General features: G+C 42.1%; 1 protein-coding gene across 1 annotated transcript in view; it reads right to left on the minus strand.

Moving 5' to 3' along the window:
* Positions 1-26389, minus strand: part of itgbl1 (integrin, beta-like 1) — a 139460-nt gene that overhangs the window by 7634 nt on the left and 105437 nt on the right. Inside the window, 3 exon segments of the mRNA XM_060928699.1 lie at positions 5960-6073; positions 7518-7664; positions 23172-23288. Coding sequence (XP_060784682.1) covers positions 5960-6073; positions 7518-7664; positions 23172-23288 — 378 coding nt within the window.

A 26389-nucleotide genomic window follows, 5' to 3' on the forward strand; every position in this document is an offset into this window, starting at 1 on the left:
CGCTTTATCCTGTCCTACAGGGTCGCAGGCAAGCTGGAGCCTATCCCAGCTGACTACGGGCGAAAGGCGGGGTACACCCTGGACAAGTCGCCAGGTCATCACAGGGCTGACACATAGACACAGACAACCATTCACACTCACATTCACACCTACGGTCAATTTAGAGTCACCAGTTAACCTAACCTGCATGTCTTTGGACTGTGGGGGAAACCGGAGCACCCGGAGGAAACCCACGCGGACACGGGGAGAACATGCAAACTCCGCACAGAAAGGCCCCCGCCGGCCACGGGGCTCCAACCCGGACCTTCTTGCTGTGAGGCGACAGCACTAACCACTACACCACCGTGCTGCCCTGTAAGAGATACTTTTCAGACAAAAACAGAATGAAGACTGTTGGTTGAGTTTTTCTACAAAAAAAAAAAGCAAGTGTGACAGTCAAAGTCTCCAGAAGAACTACGGCTGCTTTGACAACACGCTCAGTAAAACCTACAGCTCATTTCCTTATAAAACTCCACAACCTGTACCTGAGTCTAATTTTTTTTTAAAGGCAAAATTTCATCACACCAAATCCTGACTTTGTTTCATTTATTACTTTTTACTGCTCTTTATCATTTTTTAAAATGTAGACGCATTCAATTTCATTATTTTTTGAAGGTATAATTTCTCTACAGCATTTCTTTGTACGTGCCTAAGACCTTTGCACAGTCCTGTCGTTCATTCGTTCTGAAACTGAGTGCATCCAGCGTAGCACAGGAGCTCTTTATTACTTAATGATGAATGGAGGATGTGATGTCTACAGCAGTGTCTGGGATGTTTTTCTGCCATGATCAACTCTGCCCTCAGTAGAGTCTGAAAAGTCGGGATTAGTCTGGAGTCTGGATTAGCCTTTTTGGGATGGCATGCACTACTGATCTGACTATAAATTAGCTGATTGGGATTAGAAGCCCTTTTCCACACAGATCTGGTCAGGGATGGAATTCACTACGCCAGAGTGCAAGGACTTACATTTTATTAAGCTTCAAAAAACTTGGGGGGAAAAAAAAACCCTGTGGGAGGAATTCTTTGCATGGATTCCACTTCGTGCAAAGTGATATCAGTGTGACGACAGTCCATTGAAGCAGAAGAAAATAAAAGAGAGAGTCTTTTGCGATTGACTAGAGAATGGGCTTCGTCTTGTTCAAAAGTATAAACTGCATCTAGTTTCCGCATAGTGGGGGCTATTAAATGTATTAATTGACTTGTCTATGCAACCCCTTCATCAGATCTTTTCAAGCATTAGCAGACACAAAACAGCAGTGAACAGCAGTAAAGTGTTTGTACAATACAGAGAAATTTCTCCTAAATGTTGAATATAGGCGGCACGGTGGTGTAGTGGTTAGCGCTGTCACCTCACAGCAAGAAGGTTCTGGGTTTGAGCCCTGTGGCCGGCGAGGGCCTTTCTGTGTGGAGTTTGCATGTTGTCCGCGTGGGTTTCCTCCGGGTGCTCCGGTTTCCCCCACAGTCCAAAGACATGCAGGTTAGGTTAACTGGTGACTCTAAATTGACCGTAGGTGTGAATGTGAGTGTGAATGGTTGTCTGTGTCTATGTGTCAGCCCTGTGATGACCTGGCGACTTGTCCAGGGTGTACCCCGCCTTTCGCCCGTAGTCAGCTGGGATAGGCTCCAGCTTGCCTGTGACCCTGTAGAAGGATAAAGCAGCTACAGATAATGAGATGAGATGTTGAATACAGTATGGTTGAGTGCACTGAATTAGGCTTTTAATGTTGAGGAAGAGCTTTTACCCTTGGTGAAGATGCTTCGCATCACCAGTGAAACAGTTGGAATTTTAATCCATGGGGCATGAAATCAACCACCAGGCATTCCTAATACATTGAATTTTCCACATCACTCATCAATTTATGGGTAATGAGAATCTCAGCTGGAGAAACCATGAAATTTATGGATGAGAAATTAGTATTCGTAACCTGGCAGATACATTTTATGTCATTATGCTTTATAAAGGTTGAGTGCATTACTGTTGCCTTAGGACACTGGTTGTCAATCCTGTTCCTGAAACCCCCTGCTCTGCATACTTTCCATCGGCCCTGCTCGGCCGACCTGACCGAACTCATCAGCGGCACTTCTGATTAGCTGAGCACACCTGATTTAATCAAGAGCATGTTAATCACACTAACTTCAATCAGGTATGCTTGGTTTGGAGCGCGGACGGACAGAAGGTATGCGGGACAGGGCGGCTCCAGGAGGAGGGTTGAGAAACGCTGCCTTAGGAGATGCAAAACACTGCTTGCTTGTTTGTATTTGCATTTTTTGTCGATTGAAATAAGACAGTATTCCCTGTGCAACAAACAAAGATGATTATTAAAATCACTATGCGCATGCTAATTCTGACATACGCCCGAATCATCAATATGCTAATCACTGACGTTTAACAAATATTTATAAATTCCCTTTGTCAGTTATGTGCCAGCTCTTCTTTCTAATGTTTGTGTGGGAGGAACAAGATAATTGGTTGAATGACACCGCAATAAGTAATCAAGCCTGGAATCCAATAAGTAAACAAAATTTAAAACAACTGTCCAGATGTCTTCAGGGGCAAGAAACAGAGCCATAATAAATACTTATTGAGTTTTCTATCATCGTTGTTCAGTAACCAGGTTTAAAGGAAAATCTTTGTCACTGTCCTCAGAGTTTTCTTCCTGTTGGACCCCAGCCAAGGCCATTAGCAGGAGAGAATGAGGCAGTGAGGCTTTACTGATTGGACAGATCTGTCTTGGCTTGGTACTAAGCAATCTAATCCACCAATGAAACTGAAGTAACATCCAGACAACCCTCAACCTGTCACCAAAACACACTGCAGTCAAGCCAGGATAAAGAGAGTGTCAGACGGTGTGTGGACGTGTGAAAAGGTCTACATGTGTGGCAAAACCCTTCAACTGTATCTAGTTCTGCAAACTACAGGATTTCCTGAACTGAAGTATCTCAGGAAGTAGTAGTTAGAGCATTTTAAAATCTCCAAAATGCCCAAAAGTGAAAGGAAAGAAAATTAGATTCCATTTGTTATGATTCCAGAACAAATGCCTAAAATCAACTAATATATGTCTAATTTGCATTCAATTTAATTTGTAATAAATAAAACATATAAATAATAAATATCTTTAAAATCTTTTATTCATCGCCCACAGACTGACAGACTGATTCAGAAGTCCCGCCCATCAAGTAGTTATCCTATATGTTCCTTCATTTTATTATTATTTTTAAATATGAGCAAAAAATGACCTTTATATAAGAATTTATTATATTTACATTATAAACCAGATTTGGAGTCCTCAATGTCTCTGTTGTCATATCTATATTATTTCAATTTGAGTGAGCTTAACCTGATGTAATATTATCTACTAGATGAAAATAGCTTTTATTCTATCCACATTCACTGGATATGAGCAATCGTGTGCTCTGATTGGCTACTCTATTACTAGGATATCAGCTCATATACCGTGAGTAGAGAAAAACAAAATGGTGGAGTGTGTTGCTGAACCAACCAAGGATGAAATAAAATCTCTACTCAAAAACAAAACCCTAAAAATTGTTATCAAGTATTTAAAAGAAACAGAACTAGCTAAAAGAATATCGCCCCAACCAGTATCTCCTGTTCCATACTCCAGCCCAGTCAGTGGCGGTAATGCACCTTTAAGTTGGTTTGCCAACCACCAAAAAACTCTAAAGAAGAAGAAGAAGAGAAGCAAACCCCCAAAAATGCAAAAAGCAAAAAAAAAAAAAAAGGAATAAAAGTATTTGATGGTAAGAACGTATCTTTTTTAATTTTTCAAAAATTATTATTATAGCGGGGGCGGCACGGTGGTGTAGTGGTTAGCGCTGTCACCTCACAGCAAGAAGGTCCAGGTTCGAGCCCCGTGGCCGGCGAGGGCCTTTCTGTGCGGAGTTTGCATGTTCTCCCCGTGTCCGCGTGGGTTTCCTCCGGGTGCTCCGGTTTCCCCCACAGTCCAAAGACATGCAGGTTAGGTTAACTGGTGACTCTAAATTGACCGTAGGTGTGAATGTGAGTGTGAATGGTTGTCTGTGTCTATGTGTCAGCCCTGTGATGACCTGGCGACTTGTCCAGGGTGTACCCCGCCTTTCGCCCGTAGTCAGCTGGGATAGGCTCCAGCTTGCCTGCGACCCTGTAGAACAGGATAAAGCGGCTACAGATAATGAGATGAGATGAGATTATTATAGCATTTTTCACAAATTGCTGCTGTCATTTTGCCAGTTTGTTTACATTCTAAATGGAAATTATTTTGTCGGATGTGTTGTATAAAGTTTTTCTCATCTCATCTCATCTCATCTCATTATCTCTAGCCGCTTTATCCTGTTCTACAGGGTTGCAGGCAAGCTGGAGCCTATCCCAGCTGACTACGGGCGAAAGGCGGGGTACACCCTGGACAAGTCACCAGGTCATCACAGGGCTGACACATAGACACAGACAACCATTCACACTCACACTCACACCTACGGTCAATTTAGAGTCACCAGTTAACCTAACCTGCGGGTCTTTGGACTGTGGGGGAAACCGGAGCACCCGGAGGAAACCCATGCGGACACGGGGAGAACATGCAAACTCCACACAGAAAGGCCTTCGCCGGCCATGGGGCTCGAACCCGGACCTTCTTGCTGTGAGGCGACAGTGCTAACCACTACACCACCGTGCCGCCCGTATAAAGTTTTTATTTATCAAATTTGCAAAAAATAAGAATAAAAATGCTCTGTTTTGGGGCGGCACGGTGGTGTAGTGGTTAGCACTGTCACCTCACAGCAAGAAGGTCCGGGTTCGAGCCCCGTGGCCGGCGAGGGCCTTTCTGTGTGGAGTTTGCATGTTCTCCCCGTGTCCGCGTGGGTTTCCTCCGGGTGCTCCGGTTTCCCCCACAGTCCAAAGAAATGCAGGTTAGGTTAACTGGTGACTCTAAATTGACCGTAGGTGTGAATGTGAGTGTGAACAGTTGTTTGTGTCTCTATATGCCAGCCCTGCAATGATCTGGTGACTTGTCCAGGGTGTACCCCGCCTCTCGCCCATAGTCAGCTGGGATAGGCTCCAGCTTGCCTGCGATCCTACAGGATAAGCGGTTACGGATAATGGCTGGATGGATGCTCTGTTTCTCCAAATCCAGTGAATGTGGATGTAATAAAACAGTTATTCCACTCCATCTTGTTGTACATGGCTTATAGCCAATATATATGTATATTATAGTCAGCTCAATGTACAAATTGATTTCGTGGAATAGCTGTTAAATATCAAACAAACACTCTGCCTACAGCTCTATATGTAACCTACTTATAGGACAATGACATCAGTGACACTTTATCAAAGATTATAAATCTGTGATGGAAATCAAGTAATACACTTTAGTCATAAGCATTATCCATGTCAGTTTCTCGAGTTTTATCACTTGAGGCAAATGGCAGACAGAGTGGTGTTGAAATACTTGCTAATTAATTGAGTTCTGTCCTGTTGGCTAAATTTTCCAGATCAGCATTCAAACATTTTTCCACTGCCATCTCAACAATGAAAGCAACTGTGTATGTGCATCATAGATAATTTGTCAGCTGGTATTTATACAGTTTACCAACTGAATCTGTTAGGTTTATGTCCGTGTCACTATGGCACATAATCACTAGCTTGATCAAAGCCATGACATTCACTGTGTAAGGACTTCAGACTTAGCTCGCAAGCTAGCAATTAAAACATCTTTAGGCATGCCGGCTGTTTGTAAAACTGAACATTTTTAGAAAAAATAGTAAAAGTAATAGTAAAATAGTATGTAATTTGGCGAAATATATTAACGTTTTCCTAAAGTAGTGCTATAAAGGTATGTTCAAGACAGAAAAACCCAATGCTGGGTTTGCAATGACATCTGACAGGTTTCCCTGGTCACCATACATACTGTATATGAGCTCCGATACATACCTGTACAGATCAAGCCCTCATGCTGGTCACACTCCCTGTCATCACATTCACAGAAATCGCCTGAAATGTACCACTCCTGTGGTGAACAGATGCACCTCCCGCAGTGGCAAGAGCCTGAAAGCATATGCTTGGGTTTATTATAGTGGCCCATTCCATATAAAACCATTACAGTAACATATCTGAAACATTTCTGTTAACAGCTCCTGTGAAAAAAACAACAACAACAACAACAACTTGTTCAAGGTTTAATATGTTGCTGTTATCTGTATAATACAGTTAAAGATATAGTAATTATTGCCAAATGTTGGAAGACATCTGCCTACTACTCGGTCAGTTGGAAATCCACGTCCTCAAATAGCAAATTAGACAATTCTCCATGAGACCATCCTATTTATTTATTTATTTATTTATACTGATTTAAACAGACGTGCAGCTTGTGAACAGGCAAGGCAGGCAACTGCTTGGGGCCCCCTGGCCCAGGGGCCCCCTGAGAGTCAGGGCCCGAGGGCTTATTTATTTTGTTTTTTATTGTTCTTTACCATTGTATGTTCACATTTGGAATTTAAAAAAAAATTGGTTTCATACATTTTTCGTTGGTGTCAGATTATTTATAACATATTGGTGATGAACACTGGTCAGAAGGGCCCCCTGGAAATTTTTGCTTGGGGCCACAACAGACTCTAGAATCGCCTCTGGATTTAAATGACAATTATATTCCAAAAACAGTCAGATGGCCTTCACACAACAATCCTCATGCTAGAACAAAAGGAATTGCATGCATACTAAAAATTAATCACATAGCCACTTGAGATACACACTCTAATCTGTTTTTACATTTTTGAGTCACAGTCTAATAAAAAATGTCTCCTCTTCTGACCCTCTTCTGAATCCTATAAAAGCATGTCACATCATGATGGCTTTTCAAGGGCACATGTTGGTGATGGGGAATAAAGTGTTAAGGGTTCCTTGCAAGTGGAGAATCCTTGTGTCTCATTGTTTCTCAAAAGTTAAAAAATGAAAGCTCCTCCAACTCTCCTATTTATACATTTAAAGGATTTTCAAGTAGACCTTCTTTTGTTTTTGTGGTCTACCTTGTAAAGGTGTGTTTGAGATCTTCTGCTTGCAGTGGATGAAGATAAAGGTACTCGTCTTCATTTGGATGCTACAGGAAGGGCAGTAAATCTACTGGAACAGTTTTCCGATGTTGGTTTGCTTTGGTTTCTTTATTTTGCAGGTTGAGACAGTACATCTTTATTTAGGCCCTACTTAAAATGACTTACATAATGCATGCAGTAAATGCCAAGGATTGTAGTAGCACAGCATGGAAGGAGCCAGCGTACTCTGTGGTAGCCCTCTTCATCCATTTCCATAAAAGCTATAGTGCACTACAGGCAACCAAAGACAGTCTCTGTGGTGCATTCGAACTTTATGGCATACACCTCTGCTTTATGATTGCTGCACTTCCATTGCACCATGACAGGTAAAGTGGAGCACCACGGTTGATCTCCCACCTTTGCTGTCATAGATAAAGTGCAGCACTGGGAGAGTTCTGTCTTACCTTTTCCGGAACACATGACGCTGTAGGCTGTCTCACACAAGCTCTTGCTCTGTTCGTCAGTCATGTTGCAACTACGGGGGAACTGGCAATGCTTTCCAAACCATCCATCACTACAAATACAGCGGCCACAGGAGCAAAAGCCATGCCCTGAGGGGAGGACCACACACACACACACACAAACACACGTCATTCCCTTCACCTATAAAAAACAACAAAACAATGCGACATTTTGACTGATCCAAAAATGAAGCAAATGTAATTGGTTCAAACAAACAGGTGCTGGATTCCATACTAGCTGTTGATGTTGTGGTGCTGGGCTTTAATCATAGCTACTCAGCCTGAGTCATAAGTCAACCAGGGATCCACATGAAAGTCTGACTTGCACTAATGTACTCAGAATGGCTATAAATATCCCATGTATTTCTGACATCACAATAAATCATGGAAAAGCTATTCTTCTTCTTCTTCTTCTTCTTCTTCTTATTATTATTATTATTATTATTATTATTATCAGGGCATACATGTCAACCTTTGGTCAATCAAACCTGTATAACCAACCTCCAAAATCCGTATTTCCCTTATAAAATCCGTATAAGATGCAAATTAAAATAATTTACCTAAAATTTGAATGATAATTAACAATGATATATCACAGTTACTTTTTATTCAATATTAATAACAATAAACCTTCAGAATGAATACAAAGCTCCAATGTTTGACAAAAACACAAAGTGTTATCAGCGTAGTTACGAAGGAAATACTTCGTTGTTTGGAGACAGGTTTCACCGAGTGGCTATTATGCGCGAGACTTCATATTAGCCACAAAGTCAGGAAAATCTGTTCGTAAAGTTACGTTATAATGACCAAATACACTGAAAAGTATTTTTCCAGTCTCACCTGTGAAAGGTAATCCCATGTGATCTCGTTTGGACGGTAAACCTGTTGGTACAGTTAAACGCAGCACATGAATGAGGCATCTTTATTCTCGGCTACTTTGCCACATCCAATATGGCGGCGAGGATGACGTATGATTCTACGCAGAAGGCGGCGTCTATGTTTATATGTCTATGACTTCACGGTTGGCAGGATTCTCGCAATGTGGTGTGCGCATGATCAAAAGTGGAACGAAGTCTCGCTACCACAAGATAACGCGCGATTTCATAAGACTCTTTACTGGCTGCCTGTGGTGTACAGTACGTTTGTAAATGTTATGCGCTCTTTTATCATCGTGGGAATTGATTATAGCTCTAAATAAATATTGAAGTTTTTTTAAAGAATCCATATAACTTTATTTGTATGCCCGTATACTACGTTTATTGAATCAAATCCGTATAAAATACAGACATTCCGTATAGGTTGACATGTATGTCAGGGGTCCAAGCGCCACTTTCTAATTATTGTTTTCTGCCATAAAGTGAACTGTGCAGTCCAAACCATATGTCATACAGACATGAAATTTGGAGCGTACTCCTTCCGCTATTCAAACAAGAGAGATGGGCCCAAACGACTTACTGATGACCCTATAGTGCAAGCATTTATAGTCTAAACCCAATTTATCTTGGTGCTGATTACTAACTTGTATAACTAGGCCTAGGATTTTTGGTCTATTTTCACAAATCTGGTGTCAAACTATTCAACAGAGTATGAAACTAAATAATTATCAAAAGGCCGTGGCTATTCTTACGACGAGTCGTAAGAATAATATTTTCCCTATTCTTACGACATGAACGTAAGTTCTGGTAGTGCATGCACAAATCAGTATCACTTATTCTTACGCCTCATTGTAAGAATTATGCTTACAGCAGTGGGCGTAAAAATAGATGCTGGGAGAGCTATTGTACTCACCCCAGTGTCAGGGTTGTAAGAATTATGCTTACGGCATTGGGCGTGAAAATATTTTTATCGTTTTATCGTTATATGACAAAAATGACCCATTTCAATAAAAATAGGCAAATAAAATAGAAATGATTTGCTACTTTTGGCTTTGCCAAAACTTCAGTGGCTGCCCACGCTTTAAAGGTACATGGCAACTATTTATGAAATAATTTCCTTATCCATTTTATTTTGGTGCCTAACATCAGTACCTATTTTCATAATATGGCATTTATAATTTTTAATTTTTTCCTAGTAAGACATAAACAACAGGTTGACTTTACACCACTGTAGGTACACACAGTCCCTTTAAGAAACTACAGGTCCCATCAGCCAGCTTCCGTGTTGACCTGCGTCACGGCTGGGCGGGATCACCTACATCACTTCCTCCCTGAGCCCATAAGTAACCCGGAAACTTCCAACTCGGTCTCTTTGGTGCTGTGAACCTCGTCGCAACCGGCGCATTCTACAGAGATAAAGAGGCCGCTCACCAGAGCATCCAAGATACAGATGTCTGCTTTGCAAGTAAGAATTCAGCGCGGTTTCATTTTACCACTGGCCACGGTAAACTTCCGAAATCGCGCGATCTAACTCAGATGACTTACAACCGGTTTCTTTTTCATTTGTTCATTGAGTAACGTTACGACTGCAGCCCAAAGCAGTTAATTTAAAGTTAGAAGCAACTTCTGACTAAAAGCGCTGTGCACATTGTTTGATCAGAGACTTTTCTCCACGAACTACGAAGCGTTCGGACCAAGAAATCCTCTGCTTTCACGGAAAGCCCCACGTGCTCCTGTGGACTCCAAAAGTCTCGGAACATCTCTATGTAATCTTACATAGGAGCAAGATACTAAGTAAAACTGGCATTTTTGGGCACAAAGGCTAGTCTTAGGAATTAGCTTTATGAAGTAGTGTGAATTTAAACTCAGGAATTGTTTAACTGTGCACACTGGTTTTGTGTTCTGCATTGTTCTATGTTCTCTCAGTTGTTTTAAAAGATAAGTCGTGCATGCTCTCTTCTATCCTTACTAACATCCTTGATTTCCTTATTACACATATTTTGACCTCATCAAGGTTTCAGTGGATTTAGGAATGTTATAAGCTAGTGAATTAGCAAATCTGAGCTAATCCTTTGTTCTCAAACCCCACGTGGTGACACCCCCCCACTTTGTTCTCCTCAAATCCCACGTGGTGACCCCCACACCTCAGATAACACACACACATACAAAAACACACACACATACCTCAGATAAGATTCCAATCACACTCACACATCACTCTCACACACACACACATAACACACACACCGTTTATGCTTGCTTATATGTATATATCTGCTGACTTTATTGAATTGTACATCATTGTTATAATAAATTCAATTATTCTGTTAAACTGTGTCTGTTGTTGTACTGATATTTTTGAAGTCACACAATCTCAAAGAATTCCAAGGTGTATGAGTGCCATTGGCTGTAGCCTGGTAAGTGGTACATTATTGCTGCATTGGAAGTGATCATGATAATTTGGAATATACCATAATTTAGCTGTTTGGTAATTTATTATTAAGCACTAAGATTAATGGTATTATTAATGAGACTGATTTAATGAGACTGATTTACTGATTTAATGAGACTGATTTAATGAGCTTGATCACTTAATTACCAATTGCACCTACACCACACAGCCCAGGCAGACTGGTCAATATGACAAAAATGCAAATTGTACTTCTTAGGCCTTACATCTACTTTTTTGGTGTCTTGCTATTTATTTATGTATGGTGTTTCTCTATGTTTGCTTGATACAGGAACACGTTTCTGATGTGCCTGAATGGAAGATACTAAAGTCCATTTATTATGAGAAAAATATAAGAAGCACCAAAGTATCACACAATAAATTCAAAAACATATTTTATTCCAAAACATTTCAACAGCCTGGTCCTATTTGCAAATACAAATACATGTTTTAAAACAGTACAATTCAAGATGCCAATACATGTTAAACAATAAAAAAAATTTTATAGCAAAAATATTCAGTGTAACATATATAAGTACTTCAGGTTGGAATTGAAGTTCTTTTTTAGGTGCACGTTTTTTAGCTGGCTTGATTGACCTTGAACACCTGGTGCATAAGTTAACAAAGTTCTTCTTCCCCCATTCCTGTACAGCATTTTGAGAGACTCATAAGATTCAAATTGTGCACCTTCATGCAAAAATTGTGAGCACTTATCCTGCACCGAGCTGCTCGTTTCTTCAGCCATTTTTTTCAATCTGTTGATAGTGATTTGCGCACGTGCTACCGGAACTTACGTTCATGTTGTAAGAATAGACAGATAAAAGATACATCTCATGGATGTGCTGGGACGCATCATCAGTGATGTAACCTGGAGTCATTGGGTGTTTCGGGTCTTTCAACATCATACACCCTCTCCCAGGCGACCCAGCCAGGGTTGATCAGACCCCAGCTTGCATCCCAGCAGCATTCGTCCACGGTTCTGCCCTCTTAATCCAAAGCCACCTTGTGGCTTTCTCTGCAGCTTCTGCTGCATTCTTCATGGCTTTCTTCTTTGCCTGCCCTGTGATGCCCAGCATTGTAAATGCCCTGCAGAGTGACCGCACCCTGCAAAGCCTCAGCAACCCACTTCTACTGGCTCACATTGGACCTGCCAGCCTTGCCTTTGGCATGTGTCCACAAGCTCCTGGTACTTGGTGCGCTTTCTCTCATTGGCCTCGTCCACACGCTCTTCCCAGGGTACAGTTAATTCCAACATGATCAGTTGCTTGGTGGATCTTGAGACAATGATCATGTCTGGCCGCAGACGCGATGGTACTGTCTGGGCTGTGAACTTAAGCTGCTTGCCAAGGTCCACTTCCAAATGCCAGTCACTGGCAGAGGTGAGGAGACCAGCCTTTGGTCCTGAATGTGGGTGCAGCTTCTCACCGGCTCTCACAAAGACAATCCTCTTGGACTGGTGGTGGCCCTTGTTGTTGTGGACCAAAAATGATGACTTAAACAACCAACCATACAACCAACCCACCAGCTAAATAACCATAGAACCAGGGAATCAACCAACCCAAAACAAACAAACAAAAACAGAAAGACCAACACACCAACTGCTGAGTGGTGCACTGGTAAAGTGTTCAGCCAGCTATACAACCAACCCACCAGCTAAATAACCATAGAACTAACAAACCAGATAAACAACCAGGGAATCAACCAACCAAAAACAAACAAACAAACAAACAAACTGTCCACAATTGCCTTGAGGACCTGATCATGGTACCAATGGTAGCGACCATCTCCCAGGGCTTTTGGGCAACTGCTGAGGAGATGTTCCAAGGAACCTCTTCCAGAGCATTGAGGGCAGATAGGTGTTTTGCTCTTGCCCCAAACATGGAAGTTTGCTGGACCTGGTAAGGTGTCATATATATATAGCTTAGACCAAAAACCTTACACGATAGTAGTCTGTTTGCAAGATGTATAGAATAGGGAATATGGAAAATATTATTCTTATGATTTGTCGTAAGAATAGCCACTTCCTTATCAAAAACATGTCATGGCACCCGAGCACTGGCTGAACACTTTATTAGTGCACCACTCAGCAGTTGGTGTGTTGGTCTTTCTGTTTTTGTTTGTTTGTTTTTGGTTGGTTGATCCCCTGGTTGTTTATCTGATTTGTTTGTTCTATGGTTATTTAGCTGGTGGGTTTGTTGTATGGTTGGTTGTTTAAGTCATCATTTTTGGTCAGCAAATTTAAAGACAATGTTGACTACAGTTTCACATTCAAATGGTTCGCTGAACTTGTATACTCTAGTCAAAGTCCCTCCTGTGCCAGGACCTGATCCCAGGCAGTCTCCTGGCCCAGTACTAACCAGGCATTGGGTAGCACCGATCTCCTCTCACATGTTACATAGCTGGGGTTACAGTGGGGTAACCGTGAGAGTTTGACTCCCTACTCACATCTGTATTGCGCATGCCTCACCAGATGGCAGTAAGTACCATTTTTATGGTCTTTGGTATGACCCTCCCACAAGTAGAACTCAAGATCTCCTGGTCAAGAGGCAGACACGCTAAGCACTAGGCCAGCTCGCGGTGTATCCTCTAGTACTTGTAGAATATACTGGATTAAAATATGCTTAGATTTAAACTTAATACATAATTTATTGTGGACTTCACATAAGTATTTAGTATATTCAGATCTATAGTCTTCATTATTGCAGCAGTAAAATAGAAACAAAATATGAATAATTCAGAAATAAGTTTCATAGGTTTCATGACTGACTGTCCTTTTCAGAGTTTGGGATTGTTCATGTCTGTGGGTTTTACAGCAGGACAGTGGAAATGTGATGCAGGGGCTGTATGAGTGTTGGCAGGGAGTAAATGAAACACTTTTCGAAGGCTGTGAGGGCTGGAGTTTCTCTGTTGTTGGAGGGAGAGTATGAATCAGTGGGAACGGAACAGTGAATAATAGAATTCTACCTGCAGCTACTGCTGCTTCCTCCCTCACACAATTTCAAGGATTCCCTCAAGATTTCATTGGGCAAAGAAGTGTATATTTTCCTGGATATTAAAGTTCAACTCAGTAGAAAATGAGAAGACCTACAATGAGGATCTAGTAAGAGCTAGTGTTGCATCTGTTAGTTGGGGGACATGCTAATAAAAAAGCTAAATGTTCACAGATTTTCTAATAATAATATGATAAAGATTCATTACACCATCCATCCGTTATCTGTAGACGCTTATCCTGTGCAGGGTTGCGGGCAAGCTGGAGCCTATCCCAGCTAACTATGGGCGAGAGGTAGGGTACACCCTGGACAAGTTGCCAGATCACCACAGGGCTGACACATAGACACAACAACCATTCACACCTACGGTCAATTTAGAGCCACCAATTAGCCTAACCTGCATGTCTTTGGACTGTGGGAGAAACCGGAGCACCCGGAGGAAACCTACGCAGACACAAGTAGAACATGCAAACTCCACACAGAAAGGCCCTTGTTGGCCACTGGGCTTGAACCCAGGACCTTCTTGCTGTGAGGCGACAATGCTAACCACGACACCACCGTGCCACCCGATTCATTACACTTGAAGTTAAAATACTATACTATAGATGTAGGACTATAGCTATAGAAAAGCATTCAAACTTGTTAGATCAAATCTCAACGATTGCTCAGCCAGCTGTGGCCAGGAGCCGAGGAAGCAATTAGCCAAGCTAGCTGGGTGGAAGGGATCTCATACTATCTGTCCTTTGTCTATCACAGTGACACCAGAAAACCATGGGCATATGTAAGCTCATGTATGCAGAAGAGGGACGGTGGTGCTTTCCTCTGAGTGTGTTACGCTGCCCTGTGATATAGCATGAGCAGCAGTTTGAAAAATCATGTCTAGTGTCTCTTCATGTGTCTCAGAGGAAGCACTGCCTTCACCCTACATGGTTGGTAGCTGTTGTGTGATAGGGGAGAGCTAACTGGTGGGTGGGAATTAGCAGGGGACCAGATTGGGGAGAAAAATGGGGGATGCAACAAAAAAAAAAACCCAGTCATCTCATATAGATGCCAAGGTAACCTGCTAGCCTTCTTCCTCTCATCTAGGATGGGTTTAAAAGGGTTGGAGTGTACAGTTGGTGAGGCTGCACGCCTGGTTGGCTCGATCAGTCAGCCTATGAGAGCATTTAATTGCTTCGGAAGAGTGGCACACTGACTCTTTCAATTAAACTCCACCTGTGATTCCACATTACCGAAGCTGTGAATGCAATTTGCATGAATGTGCTGTCTTCAAGCCTTTCATATCTGCTTTTGGAGCAATGTATAAAAGAAATCCCTTCTGCATGACTGTGCAAGTGGCTACTGCCTTAGAAAAATGTATGACCGTGAATTTAAATGCTGACACAATACTTGAGGACTGAAATATGAAATGAATTTATGCAATAGTATTATCACTCACCGTGTCAAAACATGTATGAAACCCCTTATAATTTGAGTGCACACTTCTTTTTAAATGCTATCTCTCTAACTGAATCAGCCAGGCGATTAGCTGATATTAACTTTTCACCAGTGAGTGAGCCACAGGGCTCTCTGTAGTGTCTGTGAGAGGAACTGGAGGGAGTGTGTGGGCTGAATCAGCGTTAGTGAAGGATGACCACATTCCCCAGCTCTTCTGTGATAACATGCTCTAATCTGCATCAGCAGAGCTTCATGCATATTTAAAGTCCATTTTTCAGACATGCACAGACAGGCCAGTAGGTCGAGTGTGCCTGCTGGGTCCCTGTGCTACTGTCACTTAGGAGTATGACACAGTGAGCTTGAGGAAAGCGCACAGGATTAACAATGCATCCACCACCCAAAACGAGGAACAGTATGCCTTGGATACTGCAAAGGATCACACCATGTTAAAATTGTACAAAAAGTCACAACAAAAACTGCTGTTTGTTAGAACTTCTCTAACGGTCCTGACTCCAACAGGATATAGCGTAATGCAGTATTCTGTAGACCGAGTGTGTTCTTTGTTCTGTAGTACTTCTGTAACACTTTAAACGTATCAGTGCGAACCAGAAATGGAGAGGAACAGCCAGAAATTGTTTCAATTAACCAACTGAATTTTATGGTATAATTTTACGGCATATAAAATGTTCACTTTATTAGGCATACCAGAGCAGCCTGAATTCTTCATGGTCCATTTTAAAATGATTGCATCACATAATAGCTGCAGATGAGTCACCTGCATTCTTGCTGGGTATCTCCCATTCTACTACATCCCAGAGGTGCTCTCTTGGATTCAGGAGGCCACTGAACTTACTGAAGTAGTTTAAGATGACTTGTACTTTGTCACAGTGTGCATTATAATGCTGGAATAGCCATTATAAAATGGCAAATTGTTTCTGACACCATTCTGTGTAACGCTAGAGACTGCTGTGTGTGAAAATCCCAAGGGATCAGCTGTTCTAAAATACTCAATCCATCACATCAAGCACCAACCACCATGACACAGTCAAAGTAACCGAGATCACACTTTTTCCCCATTCTGATATTTGATGTGAACATTAATATTACATATTACTGCGAAATTTGCCTAGTGGTTAGCATATATGCCTCTTGATCAGGAGATCGCGAGTTCTACTCACGGTCGGATCATAGTCAAGTCAAGTTGATTTGTATAGCGCTTTTAACAATAAGCATTGTCGCAAAGCAGCTTTACAGAATTTGAATGACTTAAAACATGAGCTAATTTTATCCCTAATCTATCCCCAATGAGCACGCCTGTGGCGACGGTGGCAAGGAAAAACTCCCTCAGACGACACGAGGAAGAAACCTCGAGAGGAACCAGACTCAAAAGGGAACCCATCCTCATTTGGGCGACAACAGACAGCATGACTATAACATTAACAGTTTTAACATGAAGTCAGTTTCGTTGATGTTATAAACTCTTCATTGATGGAAATTTGAGTGCAAAACTGTTCATGACAACTGCAGTCCTAAAGTTAGCAAGTCAGCTGTAGTCCTCAGCCATAAAAGCATTACTGTAAGAGTCCAGAGCAGCTTCCAAGTGTGACTTTCAACTGTCCGCATGGGGCCGTCCTGCACAGGAGTGATGTGATGAGACTCCAGCCAGATGTAGGGCATCAGGATGGATCAGGCAGGTCCGAGGAGCAGAAGAGGTCAGCATCTCGATCCCAGGACTGACATGTAACTCAGAGGGTCAGATTTTGGGGGGGGGGACCATCATAAAAATGACCAAAGACCATCATAAAAATGGTACCGACTGCCATCTGGCAGGGCATGCTGCAATACAGATGCGAGTGGGGAGTCAAACTCTTGTGGTTACCAGAGAACTAGCCCCCCACTGTAACCCTAGCTATGTAATAGGCGGGAGGCCGAGGGCTACAGAAACAGAGATCGGAGCCGCCTCATGTGCCATATGGTGTGGGAAGGACTTTAGACTTAGATTAATATTAAAGTTCTTGACCTGTATCTGCATGACTTTAATCATCACACTCCTGCAATCTGATTGGCTGATTGGATAATTGCATGAATGAGAAGATGTGCATTTTTTTTAAATAAATTGGCCAGTGAGTGTGTATATATATATATATATATATATATATATATATATATATATATATATAGAGAGAGAGAGAGAGAGAGAGAGAGAGAGAGAGAGAGAGCACCAAGGAATATGTGCAATTTTATCAAGATAAAGTAGTTTAATAATGTCAAACTGTTAAATACATAGTATGACCTTGGAAATCACTCACATTTGAATTTAGTAATAAAAAAGCATGCATTTTATTATACAATATAGTGTATACTTACAATCTAATACAGTCAATAAGTATAAAATAATTTTAAAAATCACAGCTACAATTTGTCTAATGACCTAAACAACGTAGCAAACTGAAAACTATCATATTTGTATACTAGCAATGGCCACATGTCCGTAAAGGCATTCAGAGTGACAGCGCTAGCCAAATTACAAACATGGCTGCTCAGAACTACAATGCCCAAAGAGCACAGCGACCTCTTTCACCGGCTTATTGAACTCAGCTGTTGCTCATTCACAACTCATCAGCCACACTACTTAAGCCTCACTCACGCCACCTCATTGTGAAGTATTGTTCTGTGTTTTCCAGTCCATACCAAGCGTTTCTATCTCTGCCTGACTCTAGTTATTCTGACCCTCGCTATCTCTCTCTGTTTACGTTACTTGTTTCTTCTGTATTGCCCTGTTTGCCGATCAACCAAATCTTGCCTGCCTTTTGACCACACTTCTTGTTTTGCGATTTGGCTTCGTTACAAGTTTGCTACCCTGCTCTCCACTGCACATACATTTGTAAGTGCCTGCACTCTGACACCACAATTCAATAATTATTCAGAATTTTTTACTTACAAGTACAGTCGAGCATGAATGTGGAAAATACCAGGTGAGCATCAACATATAATGCTATGAAAGAACATAGTGGTTAAGACCTAACAAACCACTTCAGTAATACACATATATATTTGACTACGGGTATCAAGTGTTTGTAAATCGATATGATTGTATAAGCACTGGGTTGTTAACCCAGTGGTATGCCCAAATATAAGCATTTTTAGCATTAAATGCTGATTTTTCTTTTTACATTAGTTAATATTACATTACAGGCATTTAGCAGATGCTCTTATCCAGAGAGACGTACAACATACAGTACCCAGAGCAGCCTGCGGGTTAGGTGCCTTGCTCAAGGGGACTTCAGCCATTCTTGCTGGTCCAGGGAATTGAACCAGTGACCTTTTGGTCCCCAAGTTGCTTCTCTAATAGCCTGGTCACACCGCCCGAACTTTGCTGGAGCGTTCCTGGAGCGGTGAAAAAAATTCATCACCGCTCGTAACCGTTCACCACCGTTTAACAAAAGTTGGCCCCCGTTAAAGCAACGCCGTATACGCTCGGCCACCGCTGATGTTTCTCGAGGGGCCCTCCTACCGCTCCGAAAGTTTTGAGCTGCACAAAATATTGCGAGCGGTGAGGAGGGGGCAATTTTCCGCCCCGGCAAAGTTCACCCCCGCTCCACCAACGCCCAGTCAAAGTTTGGCACCGCTAGATGCAAGTTCGTGGACGCTTGGGTCCGCTAGGCCAACGCAGAAATCTTGAACGCTGGACCACCGCTGCTTCGCCAGCGTTGCCCGGGCGGCAATTAAACGTTGCACAAACTTCGGTGGAGCGGTTGTAAGCGTTTTACGAGCAGACACGGGGTTGCTGGAACGGTGTCGGGCGTTGAAGCAGCTATCCATGGCGGCGATGAACTTTGGTTTGGCGTTGGTATAGAGGTGTCGGAGCGGGACCAGAATTTGGCTATAAATACGGGTAGAAATGGACCAGGAGCTCATTTGGAATCGAGCTGCCGTTGAGTTCAGACCTCATCTATATCGAATTTGCTCAAAGTTACAGTAAAACCGTTTCACCATGGATGCTGAGAGACTTGCTATGATTGGTGCACTAGTCCAGCAGCAGAATCAGAACCTCCTCAGATTGCAACAAGCTGTTGACAGAAGGAGAAGAGAGAGAAGAAGGAGATACAGAGTTGTGTGGGTCAGACAGTGGATACTGAGAAGGCCTGAACATGGACTGTATGACAAGCTGATGGTGGAGCTTCTATCAAAAATCTATCAGAACTTGTATCAAAATGATCCGTTCAGCTCCGTAGTCACAAGCGGTATGCCGCTAAACCAACTTTATACCCCCGCCGAGCCAAAGCCCGCATGCGCAGAACGCTGCTATACCAACGCTCGCGTCACCGCTAAACCAACGCTCGCTACCGCTAAACCAACGCTAAAGCAACGCCGGCTTCAGCGGTGCACCACTAAGCCAATGCCCGTGTTTTCGATTTTTTTCCCATTTTGTGCGCGGTGACGAGCGTTGTCGAAATTCGGCCCCCCTCCCTACCGTTCAAGGAACGCTCCAGCAAAGTTCGGGTGGTGTGACCGGGCTATAACCAGTATGTCATGGCTTCCCCAGTAGGTATATTGGCTTCCCCTAATATGTATGTACATTTTCTACTTCCACCTACTATTATTTGCAAAGGCTACATAATTACCCATTTCACTCCATGTAATTATTGCAAATTAACATTAAGTTCTCTTTTGGCACTTTCAGTCCAGACATTGCTTATTTAGAGCTCTTAAATAAGATGGCAAGGGGGTGAGTGTTTTGTTACAGGGTTTCATTTATGCCTAGAACAGTGACACCAGTGGCAGAGGGATGCAGAGGAAATAAAAGACAATAATCTCCTTGGCCTGAGAGTGAAAGTCATGGCAAGTGATTACAGCCATCTGGCCTCTGGCTCTGTGCACAAGATACCCAGTGCATGTGACACACACACACAAACACACAGTTTCCCACACATGCTCCAAGGGGTGACGATATGTAGCCCACATTAAAACTGAGGTAAGGTTTAGCCCTGACAAGGCTTCTCTGTCATAACTGCTTTGCCCTAGAGTACAGGCAGTGATCTTTTGCATTCGGTTACAGAGACATGAGAATTCGACAATGTCTCTGAGACTTATCAGGACTGAGACACCAATTAGTACTGGGTTTTTTTTTTCTGGAGTTCACCTCATGATATTAGAGCCTTGGATATTTTATACAAAGTTAAAGTCATAAAAAAGGCACGTCTACGTTTTACAAGATCATGTTTTATTGTTCCTGATGGAGGATAAATGTCAAAGGTTTTATAATAGTCACAAATCTAGTTTGTAGGTTTCAGAGCCTATCTGATCAAATACAGATCTGTTGACACAGCACGCCGGTCCCGGTGACTTTTAATCGATCCCTATTGTGTATATATCAATAGGTGAAATAAATATCAGCTAAATCAGGGCAGACGGAGTGTAGGCACCACCCTAAATGAGCTATAGCACTACATTGATTGGATTCTTCTTCACATCTTTAGCAAATCATTAATGTCTGATCTCTGAAGTGCACCTCTTTCTTCTGTGTATCCACATCGTGCTGCAGGGTCTGGACAGAGTGACTGATTGCCTAATCATTATCACTGCTCCTGAAGCCTAGTCAATATGAGACACGGTAAAAGGCAATGTTGAATGAAGCGAGTCGGGGAAAATTTAAAGCTATTAATTGACTGCTTGATGTACTGCACGTTTCAGCTGCTGTAAGATGATATGGCATGAACCTCAGGACCATGTGGTTTACAAGCTATCATGCAGTCTATCATAGCCAAGACAGTGACTACCAAATTTAGCTCCTTGTTCATGTGGTATTGCTCACATTCTCCATCACAGCAACTGAGATGACAACCATTGAAACTAAGCTGTCTGGTTCCAGAATGTCTACAGTAGGTCTGTTGCAGTTTAGCCTGCACTCCAGGATGCAGAAAATGCCCCCTCATTTCTATCCTACCCAATTCTAACAGGTTTTTTTTTTTTGTTGAGGATATTAATATTATTAATGGCACGTTTCAAGTACTCTAGAGTTGTGAGAACTGAGGATTACATGTCCACACCACACTGTCTACCCTGACATCCTTTCAAGGTTTGCATGATATGGATAACAATATATTTTGTATAATATATAAGGGGCGGCACGGTAGTGTAGTGGTTAGCATTATCGCCTCACAGCAAGAAGGTCCTGGGTTCGAGTCCAGCAGCCGGCGAGGGCCTTTCTGTGTGGAGTTTGCATGTTCTCCCCGTGTCTGCGTGGGTTTCCTCCAGGTGCTCAGGTTTCCCCCAAAGACATGCGGATTAGGTTAATTGGTGACTCTAAATTGAGTGTGAAAGGTTGTTTGTCTCTGTGGTGGTGTTTACATTAGACTGTATCAGCGGATCATCAGATTAACGTTTTTAAAACGATTCGCGTGCACACAGCAACGCCAATACATGATTCGCGTGCACACAGCAACGCCAATACACGATTCGCGTGCACACAGCAACGCCAATACACGGATATGCTAATCACATGACTAATTAGACGGCACGTAAGTTGAAATGTGTCAGTGTGGCTCAGCGCTTCCTCCTCAGCGGCTGCGCTCCAAATCACTCCGCCCTGAACAGCGAGTGCCCCCTGGAGGGTGGGTACTCCGGCCCTGCGCAGCTCACAGAGCGCGCGAGTGAAGCGCACGAGCAGTGATTCGGGACTGAGCCGCTGTGTGTGTGATCTCAGTGCATATCGGGCATGCGCAAGTCACTCACCACTTGCAAGTGGAAGGATGGCAAGCCTAAAGACAATCATAACTACACAATGGGCAGTATTTGCATCTTACCATGAACAACATTAAGAATGACAAAGCAAAGCATTATATTCATACTTTTATACTCTTTAATGAAAAACAAAAAGGTGATACAAGGCGGAAACAATAGCAGGAAGTGAAGTCCGCGCCGTTTTTCAGCAGTCGCGTCACATGACCAACGTGGCATGAATAACGCCAGCGAATCAGGAAGGTGGATGTCACAGTGACGTTGTCCAATGACGACGTCAGCTAGAGCTCAGCACTGCGTTTCCTCGTATCTCAATGTTTACACAGCACCGGATCAGATACGAACTGGGTTGAATACGTGGACCCTGGCGGATTCAAGTTGTTCCGCCTGTGGAGTCGTTTCCCGGCGTTTTAATGTGAACGGACAGTGCATCCGCGACGAAAACGATACTGATACGGTCTAATGTAAACACCACCTGTGTCAGCCCTGTGATGACCTGGCGACTTGTCCAGGGTGTACCCCACCTCTTGCCCATAGTCAGCTGGGATAGGCTCCAGCTTGCCTGCGACCCTGTAGGACAGGATAAGCGGCTACAGATAATGGATGGATGGATGGATGGATGGATGGATGGATAATATATAAGGCAAGTTCAGGGAGGACAAAACTCTCATTCCTATCATTAGCTATATGTTTTACACTGCAAAAAATGATATCTTAGCAAGTTAGAATATCTTGAATATAGTTGAAATGATCTAGCATTTCCTATTAGAAGAATACAGGACACCAATTCTGAGATTATTAAACCTAGTTCTAGATTGCAAACAGTTTATTCTAAGATGGCTTTTCAAGTAAAAATATATGTGCATGCAGCAAGATAATTTCACTATTATTAAGTAATTTGCTCCTCAAATTCAGTTTTCAATTTTTTGCAGTGTATAACCTTCAGAATCTGGTATTAAGTCTGGTATTAAACACACACATACACTCTTGCCATGACATATAATGATGTTTATACATGTAATGCCATAGAACACATCTTATCTCAGCTGGAAAGGATGACATTGTTGTCTATGATGGTCCATGGTAATCCACTGTGTGTACTTACCACCACAGATGTCTTTGTTCACATCCTCACACTGCCGGTCATCACACTCGCAGTTTCTGCCATGAACACGGCTGTCTCCTGGTGGATGGCACGTGCACTGTCCACAGGCACACTGGCCTAAAACATGCAAACACGCACAGAAAAGAAAAGAGTGATTACAATATGTAGTGCAGATTCATTCTTCATTCCTTTAAGATGCACCAGGAAATATCTGACAAATAACTAAATAACCCAGCTGCGTTCATGCTCGTTGATGCTTCACACTCAGCCAGATTCCCCCAGAATTGGGAGATGACCGTGTTTCTGCCATTAATGAGACTATTACAACTTTCTCTTGATTGCGTATCAACAGTGTGTGTTCAGGTGGAACACCCACTTCCTTTTACACTTGTGTCACAGTCCAGTCACACTTGCTCAGTGACAGCGTGCGATATTTGTAGGCCATTAAGTGGTGCTAATGTCATAATTGCTTTCTTTTATCTCATCTTTCTTTTGCCATTAAAGAGTCAATTTTGGGCAATTAAATTTATCATTTGATGGTGCTGTGGTAGAAGAACGATGATATTATAAAAGGTGTCATGATAAGGGAATGATCAGATTTCAAAGTGTTCCCAATTATGCACCTGTCCCTGTGCAGAAGATATTTAGAGGCAATTTTCCCTCTTGGCATGCTTGCTCATGATAATGAAGACAGAGTAAAACAATAAAATGAATGCCATATACAGTGCTAACTGCATCGCAGCCAATAGCTTTCACCATCCAAGCAGCATGGTGCTGCCGGTAGAAGACATTTCCTACAGCACACAAATATAAATTCCCTGACTATTCCTTATTGGCTGAACATGCGCAGTTATCCATGAACACAGTAGATATACAGGCATATACTATACACAGTCATGTGAAAAAAAAATCAATACATCCCATGGAAATTGTAGACATTTCTTAATTATTTACAGTAAACAAGCAAACATTTCACTCTCTTTGATACAATGCCTATAGATAAAGGTGATATACTCCAACAAACGACACATACAATTGACATTTTTTAGTTATTTTCAGAATTTAAATAAAAAAAATCAGTCAAAAAAAGTAAGTACACCCTTACATTTATCACGCTTTCAAGTCCCTAAATTAGAATCAGGTGTTCCACATTAGGTGCTATTGATTAGAAGCTCCTGCAGGTGGAGGTGCAGGTGGAACCCGTCTTATTTAAACCTGACATCTAGGGTCTGGTGTTCTCTTTGCTACTGAAGTGTGTGGTGTCATCATGCCAAGATCTAAAGAGCTGTCTTAGGATCTCAGAAAAAAAGGTTGTGGATGACTATGAATCTAGCAAGGGATTTACAAAGATCTCTAAATTATTAGAGATAAATCATTCCACTGTAAGGAAAATCATCTACAAGTAGCAAAGACTCCAAATGACTGCCAATTTGTCCGGGACTGGCCACCCCAGCAAATTCAGCCCAAGGGCAGGCTGTTTGATGCTTAAAGAAAAGTCTCCAAGAACCCCAAAATCTCATCACTGGATCTGCAGGTAACTCTTGCAACTGTTGGTGTGAAAGTACACACGTCTACAGTCAGAAAGAGATTGGACAAATTTGACCTGCATGGGTGGCATGCCAGGAATAAGCCTTTGCTGTCCAAAAGGACCATTAAAGCCAGACTACAGTTTGCCAATGAACGTACAGGCCATTTGGAATAATGTGCTCTGGACAAATGAATCAAAGGTAGAGTTGTTTGGCCACAGTAAGAGTACACACATGTGGTGCAGACCAAAGATGGTTTTTCAGGAGAAGAACCTCATAACAACTGTGAAGCATGGTGGTGGAAATGTTTTGGTTTGGGGTTGCTTCCGTGCCTCAGGGACTGTGAAGCTTGCAGTCATTGATTCAACTATGAATTCTGAAATCATATCAAAGAGTGCTTGAAAATAATGTGAGGCCATCTGTTCAGAAGTTGAACCAGAGATGGACCTTTCAACAAGATAATGATCCTAAGCACACTTGGAAATCCACCAAGGAGCGTGTTATGCACGTGCTTGGGATCCAGTCATTATGGGGAACACCTGATATTGGTTTAAGCACAATCAGCATGCGCAGATACGGAAGCTATTTTCACAAAGGCTTTAGGAAGTATTATCATTATCACTGTCACGTCTGTTACTAGCCATGTTTATAACGCTGTTTAAATATTCTGCTTTCTGTTTTGCTTTCGTTTTTGTAAATATCACGCCTGCACCAAACACTCTTCCTGCACTTAGATTCGTCTACCACCATCTATCTTGTAGTGTCCTGATCCCCAGATCTTTAACCCAGCCAAATATTAAAAAGTTGTATGCCTCCATGCTCTTCCAGGTTTTCATCTGTTTGTCCGTGTAGAACGATGTCTGCAGCACCAGGTAATTTGAGATGTCGGGGAACTCAACCGATGGATAATTTTCCAACTCATGGGAAAAATCCTTCTTTGTTAGCGTGTAAGGATCTAATCCCATTGAGTGGTTTCTATACCCACTTCTTGGTTTTAATAAATTGTTTGTTTTCTGTCCACAAACATGGCAATAAGTTCTTGTGTTAATGGACCAGACTCCACTTTTGGATCATTAATCCCTTTTGACTGAGAATGACCTGCATGCATGGTTTGGCTTCTAGCACATCCATACAGTTTTAAATACAATACCTACAATTAAAAACAGTTTGTTCTTATTGCATTTCTTTAATTCCTGGGCTCCCATCTGTAACAGGGAGTGATGCTACACACCATTAATACACTTTGCAATAGATTATTAGATTCTAATAGAATAGATGAGCCAAAATAATTGTGGATCTTTTTTAATGGGCCCCAAATCGTTACAAGTATAAATAGGTGGGCCTCAAAACAGAAAAGGTTGAGAACCCATGGCCTAGTCAACACCCAGACTTGAACCCCATTGAAATGTTGTGGGGAGACTTGAAAAAGACAGTACATGCAAAAAAAACCTCAAACATCTTGCAACTGAAGGAATTTTGCATGGGAGAGTGGTCAAAAGTTTCAGCAAGTTGATGTCAGAGACTGGTGGACAATTATGCAAAATGCCTATAAGACGTTATTTCTGTCAAAGGGGGCAATACTAGCTTCTGAAACAAAGGGTGTGCTTACTTTCGCCACAAAAGAATATTACATCTATTGATATTTTTGTTGAATAAATGATTGAAAGAGCTAAACAGCTTCCTTGTTGTTTT

This window comes from Neoarius graeffei, chromosome 9 (assembly GCF_027579695.1).
Source record: "Neoarius graeffei isolate fNeoGra1 chromosome 9, fNeoGra1.pri, whole genome shotgun sequence".
NCBI lineage: Eukaryota > Metazoa > Chordata > Actinopteri > Siluriformes > Ariidae > Neoarius > Neoarius graeffei.